Genomic DNA, 12396 nt, shown 5'->3' on the forward strand with positions numbered 1-12396 from the left:
TCCATATTGGCTCTGAACAGGCATAAAGGGTGAAGAAGTGTTTAATTTTATTTCTGCTTTTGTGATGATCTCAAATGCTATAAGATCCTGATACAGTGCTGTAAACAGTTTGTCCGTTTCGCTATGCAAATTCAGGGCTCGATCCCTTGAACTCTGAAAAAAACAGATTAGATGACCAGCAGCAGATATCTTTAAAAGCATCCACTGATGAGTGATGAATTGTGCAATATGCTTTGACAATTCACTATCTACAGAAGTGGCGTGTTAGGATAAACACCATCGAGAGGATAGCCGGACAGCGTCGGCTGCTAGGGGAGGGATTAAACTATAGATTTGGGAGACTTAGAATATTGAGGAGACTTAGATTAATTCTTCTTTGCTTGATTACAATGGATCTTGTGCCCTCCTTTATATAGGAGCCAGTCCTAACAATCTAAACTAACATATGATGGATCTAAATAAAGCATGTTGACAGTTGCTATGAAAAATAAACCACGAAAAGCTGTTTTACTGTTTTAGGATGCTGCATTAACAGTACAGTACCTACTGAGTTGCCCATGTATTCATCAATATGAGAGAAATTAGCGAATAAATTCATCCTTCTTTTTGGAATACTATATGAAATCAAACTACATTATCGCTTATTACGTATTCGTTCGGCGGCGTTTTCACAACTCTATACTTTAAATTTGTGTTTGATATTACTGTATTCAATATTTATGTTTTCGTTGTAACGCACGAATACTTACCTAATATAATAAATGGAGGACCTAAACGAACATTCGTGCTTCACCTAAAAAAGAACCATTTGTGCTAATTGCAAAGTAATATGTGCTCATTGCTCAAGCAGTCAAGTCGTGCTAGGAGGCAAATCATAATGATCAATTAAATACTTATTGAGGAGGGACATCTTTCTGAAGAGATATGAACTTATCATTTCGTTATGTATAAATCAAACATACGTGTAATGAAAAAACACACAGATTTCACTCAATATTTTCGACTCTCTACTGTCTCATTTCGTTTACACTACAACAAAGCGTATGCAGCAGTTGCACAGCAATTTCCTCGACACGCCAAAACTCAAAATCGTCTCAAGTATTTCGCCCGAACAGTAATAATCCACCCGAGCTTTGCTATTCTGAGCTCGGCCGCCTGACCACCTCGCCGGGCCAACGCTTTCGTCTAGCGGCGGCCAACCTGCACGGCTGCAGCCCACATCTCGCTCGCCACAGCCCGCGCTACCGTCTCAAAAGCAAAAACCCCTCGCGTGCCCACTTAAAACCTTCATCAAACACCCGTTGCGCTTCTCGTCCTCCTCCTCCCCACAGCCCCACGCCCATCGCGCCGCGCGGCTCCCGAGAATGGCACGCCACGCCAAGACGGACTCCGACGTGACGAGCCTGGCCCCGTCGTCGCCGCCGCGGTCGCCGCGCAGGCCGGCCTACTACGTGCTCAGCCCCGCTGCCTCCCAACCGGACGTCCTTCACGCCTCCGGCGGCGCGGTCGCCGCCGAGAAGATGTCGCTTGCCGGCTTCACCCCGGCCGAGTCGCCGCTCCACTATCACTTCCACCCCCACTCGAGGGCCGGCGTGCACCACTCCCGGGAGGCTTCCACGGACCGGCTCCTCTTCTCCGACCAGCTCCGCGTGGCTCGGGCACGGCAGCGGCGCGGGCAGTGTCGGGGACGACGAGGACGAGTCCCTGCACGGTGCTGCAGCGTCCCCGTGGAGGTGCTACGCGATCGGGGCGTTCGCGTTCGTCGCCATGTTCGCGTTCTTCTTGCTCGTGCTATGGGGCGCCAGCAAGTCCTACAAGCCTCACGTCGTCGTCAAGGTCCGTCCCTCTTCTTGCCACTATATCCTACTCTCGTAGACTCATGCTCCTGCTTCCTTTTTAAGCTCCCTATTCTTAGAGAAACAAAAACCTATCTGGTCGGCGAGTACAATACAGAGTATACATTCAAGTTTCTTGGCTTCGTTTTCGAAAAGATGGACTTTGGAATTAGACTGTTCTACTATCCAGTAGCTGTACCATCCCCAGTTCTTCAATCCAGGTCTGTACTATACCTGAACACATTTGAGAACTCGGTACTTCTACGAGTACCAGTACTCTGTTAGAAATAAACCACGACAAGTAGTGTCCATGGCGTGTGTGTCTGTGTGCCGCGTCGTGGTGGTGTCGTGTGTGTTGTGTTCATGTCCCGCGCCATGCAGGCGAGCTGCGGTGCGAGGCCGTGTTCGCGTAGCGTGCTGGCTCAGGGAGTTAGGTGCTAGTTTGGATAGAGTTCAGGCTGTTGGATGGAGTGGTGTGGGTGGCGCCGATTCAAACGGTGGAAGCCGCGTCGTCCGGGATGAGCAAGTGGCTCACGGTGATTGCTGCGCAAGTCCTGCGGATCATGGCGCGAAGGCCGGCATGGAGGCGAGCTCCGTGGCATGTCCTTGGCTATAAGTAGCCTAGTACTCCTCCATGTTTTGGTAGAAAAAGATACAGGCGAGTTCGTCGCCGGAAAATCTACTGTGCTTCTTCTACCTCGCGTTCGCGTGCGTGTGTGTGTTCCTGGGCAGAGCCATCAATTGGTACCAGAGCCGGAGAAGATGTCGACTTCGTCGAAAAAGGGCTCAGGCTCCGGTGAGGACGACTCGCCGCGTCACGTCGTGGTGGAGCGCGTCGTTTCCAACATCGGCAGCACGGGAGAGATTCCGAAGCTGTCGAAGACGAACTACCACGAGTGGGCGCTCGAGATGCAAGTCAACCTGGAGGGCATGGAGCTTTGGGATGCCGTGGAGGCAGGCAACGCCGAGCGCGGCAAGGATCGAAGGGCGTTGGCCGTCATCCTGCGCGGGGTGCCGCCGGAGATGAAGTCCGGGCTCGCCGCGAAGAAGAGCGCGAAGGAGGCGTGGGCGGCGGTAAAGTCCTTGAGAATGGGCGATGCGCGCGTGCAGGAGGCCAAGGCGCAGTACCTCCTCAAGCAGTTCGAGCTCGCGGCGTTCAAGGACGGCGAGGCGATTGATGACTTCGCCGTGCGGATCGACTCCCTCGCCGCGGAGCTGCGCGGACTCGGGGAGAAGATGGAGGAGGAGCGCGTCGTCAAGAAGATGCTGCGTGTTGTACCGTCAAAGTACAACCAGATCGCGTGCACCATCGAGATGTTCGGCGACCTGAAGAAAATGTCGCTTGAGGAGCTCGTCGGGCGGCTGCGCGTGGCGGAGGAGCGATGCGGCAGCGTCGTCGAGTCGGCTGCGGACGGCGTCGGGCGCCTGCTGCTCACTGAGGAGCAGTGGGAGGATCGCCGGCGCCAGCGCGATGGCAAGCAGCGGGCGTGCGGTGGCGAAGGAGCACGTCGCGACAGCGACGAGAGGCGTGGTCGCCGGAACGATGACCACAGTGACAACGACGACGATGACGATCGCGGCAGCACGAGCTCGGGGAGTAGGCGTGGCGGGAGCCGCTACCGAGGGCGATGCTTCGAGTGCGGCGAGCGCGGCCACAGGGCCAAGGACTGCCGTGGGAAGAAGAAGGAAAGGGCCCTCCTCGCCGACGTCGACGACGAGCCGACGCTCCTGTAGGTTGGGCGTACGGGGGTGTCGTGGTTTAGGGGGTGATTGTTAGAAATAAACCACGACAAGTAGTGTCCATGGCGTGTGTGTCTGTGTGCCGCGTCGTGGTGGTGTCGTGTGTGTTGTGTTCATGTCCCGCGCCATGCAGGCGAGCTGCGGTGCGAGGCCGTGTTCGCGTAGCGTGCTGGCTCAGGGAGTTAGGTGCTAGTTTGGATAGAGTTCAGGCTGTTGGATGGAGTGGTGTGGGTGGCGCCGATTCAAACGGTGGAAGCCGCGTCGTCCGGGATGAGCAAGTGGCTCACGGTGATTGCTGCGCAAGTCCTGCGGATCATGGCGCGAAGGCCGGCATGGAGGCGAGCTCCGTGGCATGTCCTTGGCTATAAGTAGCCTAGTACTCCTCCATGTTTTGGTAGAAAAAGATACAGGCGAGTTCGTCGCCGGAAAATCTACTGTGCTTCTTCTACCTCGCGTTCGCGTGCGTGTGTGTGTTCCTGGGCAGAGCCATCATACTCCATAGTCCATTCCATTCAAAGAATAGAAACCGCCTCACTCCATAAATTGAGGACACGAGTTTGCTGTGCGAGCTTCCATCCATGGCCATAGAAAACTTCGAATTTGGAGTGCATTCGGCCAAGAAACAGCCGGCTGCAGCTGTACCCTCCTAAACCTCCGCAGAACAAGCAAACATTATCGCTGGGCTCTAGCACTACATGCACAGCTCGCGGCTGATTTGCGCGTCGCCCTACTCATGTCCGTTTGTGTTGGCTTTGCAGAGCGTAGTGTTCGAGTCGTACCACATCCAGGGCGGCACGGACCGGACGGGCGTCCCCACGAAGATGATGTCGGTGAACGCGACGGTCCGGCTGCGCTACCGAAACCGCGGCACCTTCTTCAGCCTGCACGTCACCGCCACGCAGTTCCTCCTCTTCTTCGACGACCTCACCGTCGCCTCCGGAGACGTACGTGATATCTGCCCTGCCCTCTTTACTGCCATTGCTTCTGCTCCTTAATCATTGCATCGCGCCCGGATTGAAAGGCGATGTGGACGGGTCGGCTCGCTGCCCTGATTAAGTGATTAGGCATGAATCGCCCCCAGTGGTTGTTGTAATTACGGCAATAACAAGCCTTAAATTGGATGGCGCCGATGTGAGGAGCCAGAGCCCTGAGCCATGGTCGGAGTGCAGGTTTCGTGTGCCGGACAGCAGAACCAATCGAAAAGGGAAACTTAAATGTCTTCGCTATGAACAGAAGGAGAAATGGAGAAGATTGCAAACAGAGAGAGAAATAGGAATATTACAAACCGAAAGAGCTCGTCGTAGTCGATCACGATTGGACTCGTATGAGCAGAGAAGGCAACATGAGCCCATGTGATTGGAAGGTTTGTTTGGGCTGCTTTTATGTGGGGGCAAGCAAATCGCTCTTCGCAATCCTCACCGTAATCCCACAGGCCGTGGAATTTTAGCATTCCCATGAGCACTGGGGTAGTGGCCTGGTGCTAGTATATCCTAAATCCTATGACCTAGGTATTGGTGAAACTTGAAGGCAAACCTAACAGCACGGTCCCCTTTCTTGTCGCTGCTCTTTGGAAAAAAATGGCGACCAATCTTGTCATGTTCGATCGTGGAGTGGCGTCCATTGTCAATTGCTGGTTCCTCGAGTGACCAGACTACCAGAGCGGTAGAGCACCAGACCATCAAACGATTTCTGACTCCGTGTACACACGCATTGGTCCACCCCGAGTCTCAGTTGACTTTTAGCATGATAGGCTAGCGTGAGCTGCAGCAGCCTGAATACATCATCACATACGAGATGGAAAAATTAAGGAAATACCACTCTAAAGAGTGGTGGTTCGAGAAACACCACTCTAAATATTGCAATTGGAGAAATATCATTGTATCTAGCGTGTTGTCTATAAAATGCTATGATTTCTATATTTTAATATTTTTTTCTTTCTTTCTTTTTCTAGTTTTCACCACTTGAATGGCCGTTTTTACCCTGAATCCAAAGTAAAAAAGTTTGTAGGCAAACAAGGACTTGTGGCCATGGGTCAAAATTCCCAGATCAACTTGATGAACTCTATCGGAGGTATAGCGTAGGCTCAATGCCGACGGTGCAGGCGACCATAGCTGCAACGGTAGAGTCCCTGTCAGCGACGTAAGCAGACGTAGCTGCGGTGGTCGGGTCCTCGTTAGTGTTGCATCCGTGGGTATATTGTGATGTGATACTCTATTTTATTTACATATGTGATGTACTTATTAATGGATGTGGAGCATCGGGTTACAAACAATTTAAAAACCCCTCTTTTGTTTACTTATTATGCCAAGCTTTATGCAAATATATATGGTGGATGGAGTGGCAAAATTATGATCCTATGTGTTTAATTATATGGTACACTCTGTATGATCATATATACTATATTGCATCCTGTTTAAACAGGTGTTGGGAGCAGCAAAATATATGGTTGTGTTGTGCTTGAGATGGATCTATGGGTAAAAAAATCCATTTAATAATTGTAAAAATGAGGGAAAACATTAAAAAGTATAGATATGGTATTTTATAGACAGCACACTGGAGTGGTGTTTTTCGAACCACCACTCTTTACAATGGTATTTCCTGAATTTTCCCGTACTAAATGCCTAGAGGGCACTTGTGATTTACAGATTAGAATGAACAAAATTCATCTGACAATTCCTTGCGAAATAAAATCATCCGTCAATTTTTTGGTGGACTGTCGCAATGTTTCCATATGGACTGATTCTGGCTACAATAAAGTAGCATTGTGGCTGCCAAAATTCATCTGCCAATTCCTTGCGAAATAAAATCATCCGTCAATTTTTTGGTGGACTGTTGCAATGTTTCCATATGGACTGATTCTGGCTACAATAAAGTAGCATTGTGGCTGCCAAACTTGTGCACATAATTAAGTAGTATCAATAATACACACGCTGAACTAATAACGCAGGACCCAGTGGTGTTCGTCGGGGGTGGGCATGGCATTCACGTGATTGAAGCAGAGGCCATAAACGAAACGAACAGATTTTTCTCCCCTTGTGACGGAGACCGGCCAGTAGCTACTCTGGTGATCAGGAAAGGGACTACCCAATAGTCTTGCTGCAGCCCACTGCCGCAGCATCGTCCGTGCAGCAGGAGCTCCTGCCCTGCGCTGCCACAGTCTGCTCTTGGCAAAGGCCCCAGAGTGAAATGGAGCTATGCGGCTATAGGATCCAATTCTATAAAAATCGTCTCAGTTCAGTTATTAGATCACATAATAAATATATAAATAAAGTCTCACGAAAATCTTTCTAAACACAATCTCATAAAATTTGCTTACTCTCTACTCCGTCTTTACCGTTTTTCCTGGGTCTCATACATCACGCCTTTTACCAGTACTACGCTTCAGCGACTTTAGCTGAGGCCTGCTGCTTGTTTACTTCTCCTGCTGCTCTTGTGAGAATCCAATGGCGGACAGGATGATGGGCCCCAGTGTGCAGCGAGCTAGTGTCAGTATGCCTTTTTACTCTTTTGCCTTGGTTTTACTGTATACGGTCCAGTACATACTTTTTGCTTTTACCTGATTATGCTTTGTGTTCAGCGTTTTTACCTAGAGAATTCGCTGACAGTAGTACGTAACAACACCTTTTGAGGATGAATGCGTCAACGCAGCAGATGCGAAATGACGTGGGTACGTGCTGTGCTGCCTGCGCCGCTGCGCGCTTGTGCAGATGGAGGAGTTCTACCAGCCGCCTCGGCCCCGCGGTGGCGCCCGTCAGGCTTGCCTTCGTGCTGCGGACGCGCGCCCACATCCTCGGCCTCCTCGTCAAGTCCAAGTTCTACCGCCGCGTCCACTGCGGCCACGATATCCGCGAGGCGCATCTTGGCAGGCCCGTGCGCGGCGTCGCCGCCTACTGCGACTCTGCGAGAACCACGACGGGAGGTGACATCCGTCGGCGGGCAGGCAGACTCGTGTAGGGTAATAGTATTGGGTCGCAGAGTCTAAATTGAGACCTGTGTGATGAACTGATAACTGATTGGCTGTAGGCTTGTAGTGTTCGAAGCATGGAAACGAACCATTCTGATGTAACGGGGCTATTGGCGAATTCTGGGGACGACTTGGCTAAATGCGAATGGTAATGCTATTATTTCATCTAAAGAGACCATGAATTTGAACTGAAAAATGCTAGCACTGCCTGTTAAACACTAATTCATGTCCATGGAACTACAGGCAAAAGATGTAGTAGTTCAGTTATGTGCCACTATGAGCAGTCCTACAACACGACTGAAGTCGCTGGACAGCATGGCAATTGTCAGTTTGCAATCTGCAACGTTTCTGTGAGGCATAAAATGCCTAGTTGCATAGGACAATTCGATCTCCTGGAACCATGCAAAATCGGGAATGTTTCTCCAGAAGTTTCTGTCACTATACCTTGAGTTTGCTTCAAGCTACGCTTCTTTCATCCTGTCCTTTTATGTGTATGTACATGGACGGAATTAAAAACAGGAGATGGACCTATATATTATCATGCTTGCTCATGCTGAACAGTGCTCAACTTCTTACACGATTGCGCTCCGCGCATCCTCAGACTGATAATAAACGCAATGAGCTGCAAAATATATCAAATCGTCAGTGCTGCACATTAAATTTGCATTGAACAAACTTCAGTAAGAAATTCCACATAAGACTTACGGTGCAAAAGCCAGCACACAAAATGCTGAAACCTTTGAAATCGAAGGGCTCTGTTTCTGAAAGGAACCATGCTGGCACAGGAAAGCGAGATAAGACTTTTTTATTACTAAAACTTGGTAAATCAATATTGTTATACTTGCATGAATTATGTATTTTGCACGCACACCTGTTAAGGGAGTAAAGATGAGGGGACCTAATATGCTGGCAAAAGAACTGATCCCAGAGATACACCCTTGAGCAATTCCCTATAAAGCAATAGTGTCAACTGTTAGGAATACAAGACGAACATCCTAAGTTAGCAGCCATCAGTAACCAAATACCTGCTCATTTGATCCAACACTTTTTGATACGCTGGTCCTTATCTAGAAAAGTTGAAAAGATCATCAAGAATGTTTTCAATCTCACATAAGGAAAATGAATTAAAAAAAACGTTGAGCTAGCAGTGGCTTACGGAAGGGTGAACAAAAGCACTCAAAATTACAAATGCTGCGGCAAAATAGGGCACCTGCAAGATGATTCAGAAATAGTTAAGGAAGAGGTGAGTTCAGATGCTCAACACATGATTGGCATTAGTGCTGAACTACAAAGCCAGCACATGCTTATATATTGCCGTTGGGATAGGAACATCAACTAAAATGTCAGCAGATGAAGTAATTGTCAAGGGCAAAGTAAGTACCCAGTATGACCATGCGATGCCATACAAGAAAACCTGCAATATTTTATAACTTATTCAGCCAAAAAACACAGAAATATGCTGATTAAGAATCAGATAAAGGTCTTGGTGAAAAGCTATTACATGAGTACATCCTCCTAGCAGCCCCAGAATAAGTAGTATCTCTTCACCCAGAATTGGAGCCAAGATAGGCATTACAGTTAGCTGCAAATATGATCGTAAGTCTGGGTGTCAACAATTAAATAACTACACCCGCGGCCTTGATATGACTAAAAGTTTAACATTGCGGATTTGACATCACTAAAATTCAAGGGTACAATTCTACAATCACACAACAGTTCTTCTGTTATAATGGTGTTGGTACCTGTGATAGCATTCCGGCAGCACCGGCAATTAGAAGTAGATTAGCAAACTCATCTTTGCTGTAACCAAACTGTGCCTTCAGGTAGTACTGCAAATGAGTCGATCATTGTTTAGCATATAACGTATGAAAACATATAAATCATGGCAAGTGGGTGCAACTGATAAAAAGAAGTACAATTCAAGAAGTGGCGATACACTCCTGCAACGAACCAAAAGACAATAATTTCACCAAGTATAATTAAGACAACCAAATTAAAACAATCAATTAGGCCACACACGCGCGCGCTTGTTGAATGCTAGAACTTCTCCATTATTCTATACAGAGCCCTTCAACTTCAAGGTTTGCAGATATATTAACAGGTATTGCAGATATCTGTTGAATGCTAGAACTTCTCCAAGATTCTAAAATTACAAATGAATCACAAACATGATCGAAAGGGTCAACTTGAGTTTTACAGGCATTAAATTGAAACCCATATCATATTATGGGAGGGAAAAATAGATACCAGCAATGCAGTCTGAAGCCCATGTTCACCTAGACTGTAGAAGAAAGTGACCGTTGCTGCCCCAGACAAGGCCAAACTACACGGAGCGGTAACCATTCATCAGCACATTCTCAGAACTTCTAACTTGATTTGCAAATAAAGATCTCAATAAGAACGGTTCTCAGAAGATAAGCTATCACAAATCTGATGTTATACGCCAAGAAATTTTCACCTGTCAGTAAGAAGCGTGACCATGTCCGACAGAGACGGCAGCCTGCCCTTCTGCGGTGGCAGCCTCAGCGAGAGCTCTTCATCAGACGATGAAGTGGGTGATGAGGTGGAAGAGGAGCAGGAGGAATCTTGGAGCAGCGGATCGCAGGCTTCGTCACCGCAGGAGACGCCGCCGGAGTCGGGGAGGAAGGCCCTGAGGTAGAGCGCGGCTGCCGCTGCGACGGCGGCGGAGACCTGGAAGGTGGAGGAGGTCGAGAGGAAGCGTGCGGTCAGGGTCCCAGAGACGAACCCGGCCGCCGACACGCCGGAGAGGAGCCCGAACGCCGCCGCGCGCCGCCTGGGGCCCACGTGGTCGGCCTGTGTCCACAAAACTGGCCTGGTCAAGGACTCTCGGTTGGCTGACTTGGGACCCAAAATTTTGTTACATTGAGACCAGGGCCCTTTAATGACATTTTAGTTTTCTTTTCTCTTTCTCAGATACGTTTCATTTTCCCGCCTATGTATCTTGTTTACTTTTCTCCGTCGTACCCTGTACCTGGTTTCCTACATTAAGATGCAGAGGTTTTTATGGTAATGAAAATTTTCATATTAAGATGCAGAGGTTTTTATGGTAATAGAAATTTCACATGTGTATGTGCACATCTAACTTATTAGAATCATTTGCGTTGAGATTTGTGTTGTAGAAGTTGATGAAAAAATCATGTAGTATATAAGAAGAAGAATCAATAGATAAATAATTATTATGTATAAAAAATAAACGGCTAGGATAATTTATATATGAACAAGCCTGTGCAGTTTTGCATTTCCCGGTTTTTACCACGTAGGCAAGGCAGAGGCAATGCATGCTGCCCTCGCAGAAGATCCCGGCCACGATCTTCGCCACGTAGTACACGTAGAAGTACACCTCCGAGCGGTTGCACGCCAATATAACTGCCAAAACAAAAGCGAAACGTCCCTAAATCTTGAGCAAACACACCGCATGATTTTCATCAGAAAACAAAGGCCAGATCATGCTGCAAGCTCCACTTACACAGCGGCACGATGGCCACGGTCATCGGCAGCGTCATCAGCGCCTTCCGGCCGTACCTGTCCGACAGGTTCCCGACGACGGGGGTCACCACGATCGCCCCCAGTCCGGTGACCTGCGCCGTTCAGAGCGCCCATGTCATAAATCGTGGCATTAACTAGCTGCAAGAACTCAAGCAAGTGTGGTGAGATGTGCGAAGGCTCACGGCGTTCTGGAAACCACTGAGGTAAATGGCGACCGAGCACTCGTCGCGGCCGGGGCAGACGGCCTCCATGGTGACGTCGGTGAGCACCGGGATCACCATGAAGGAGGAGAAGTGGAACAGGAAGGACGCCACGAACAGGTGCCCCAGCCCCGCGAAGTCCTTCATCGTGTTAGCGAGCGCCGAGCCCTGTTCTTTTCCACGAATTGAGGAAATAAATTGCATGCGATCATGTCACTCTGCTCCTGTCTGTTATACTCCGGCAGACGCCATGCTGCGACAAATCAAGCGAATGCAATGCTTCCAAGTAAGAGAACAGGGCTCGTATCAACACTTCACCCTTGCTTACGGTGGTTGGTCTCCTGATCCCATCAGTAAAGGTGACATCGCAGCTTGCCACCTGATCCCATCAGTAAAAGGTGACATCGCAGCTTGCCAAGTCCACACACTGTGCCCGTAGAAGCTAAACAGCCTTCTAACCGCGCCCTTGTGAGTTACAGCGTTGTCACTTAAGTGTTAATAAGCCGTTTGCAAGCTTGCGATGGCGACCGCCGCGAGCGTGAGGAGCGGAGCTCCGGACTTCCAGTGGCTTGTACGCATGGGGCGTCGACAGGGCAGTGTGGTGTGGAGTGCACTCCACTCCCCGGGCCGCTGATTGGGGTCCGGTGGCTTGCGGCCGTCGAATTCCTGGCGGAAAATGGGAGGATGCGATGGCGCGGTCCGATCAGTTCACTGGCTATATGACCTTTGGTCTTGCTTTGGGGAAAGGCTAGCTGCTGATGAGCCCTGTTGGACTTGTGCAGTTGCGCTCGAGTCGAGCTAGTTTTGTCCGATGCCACGAGCAGGTTGCTTCTTGAGTGGGGGAAGCCGCTTGTGGTTTGTTGCTGATCTACTCTGGTAGCATGATCTCGCGTCACGTTGAGACATGCAATAGTTTCGCTTACTGTTACTAGTGAGCTAGGATTTTTCCTTGATTCTAGGCTTCTGGAAAAGTCTTGCTGCGATGGTTACTCGCAGGGAATCTGGAAGTTTCGTGTTTCGTGCGTTGGGAGATCGGTCGGCTCACCAGGGTCTTCTCTGTACGTCTCCTGTGATCAGCTGCTACCTTTTTGTTGTTCGGAATCAGAGGTAATAATTCAAAATTAGGTAATATATGTAAACGTATTTGTTA

At 49.1% G+C, this 12396-nt stretch overlaps 2 protein-coding genes and 1 pseudogene across 3 annotated transcripts; 2 read left to right on the forward strand and 1 right to left on the reverse strand.

The window, feature by feature from the left end:
• Positions 1-1227: 1227 nt before the first annotated feature.
• LOC133922925 (uncharacterized) lies at positions 1228-7704 on the forward strand (annotated as a pseudogene).
• LOC133921587 (uncharacterized) lies at positions 2431-3919 on the forward strand. Of its 2 annotated transcripts, none has more exons than XM_062366528.1 (2): positions 2431-3679; positions 3762-3919. In XM_062366528.1, exon 1 carries the CDS (start codon positions 2436-2438, stop codon positions 3567-3569), a length of 1134 nt encoding a protein of 377 aa, XP_062222512.1. In that variant the 5' UTR covers positions 2431-2435; the 3' UTR covers positions 3570-3679; positions 3762-3919. The 2 variants fall into 2 exon arrangements, with proteins under 2 accessions (XP_062222512.1, XP_062222513.1); XM_062366529.1 differs by having other exon boundaries at positions 2431-3670; positions 3769-3919.
• Positions 7705-7744: 40 nt separating the features above from the next.
• On the reverse strand, positions 7745-11608 carry LOC133921586 (uncharacterized). The gene is made up of 13 exons (XM_062366527.1): positions 11229-11608; positions 11027-11138; positions 10814-10926; positions 9998-10353; positions 9787-9862; positions 9282-9368; positions 9041-9121; positions 8921-8953; positions 8696-8749; positions 8565-8606; positions 8411-8489; positions 8245-8315; positions 7745-8161 (listed from the first exon to the last, which is right to left on the reverse strand). Exons 1-13 carry the CDS (start codon positions 11448-11450, stop codon positions 8078-8080), a joined length of 1410 nt encoding a protein of 469 aa, XP_062222511.1. The 5' UTR covers positions 11451-11608; the 3' UTR covers positions 7745-8077.
• Positions 11609-12396: the final 788 nt, after the last annotated feature.

This window comes from Phragmites australis, chromosome 6 (genome assembly GCF_958298935.1).
Source record: "Phragmites australis chromosome 6, lpPhrAust1.1, whole genome shotgun sequence".
In the NCBI taxonomy this organism is placed as follows: Eukaryota; Viridiplantae; Streptophyta; class Magnoliopsida; order Poales; family Poaceae; genus Phragmites; species Phragmites australis.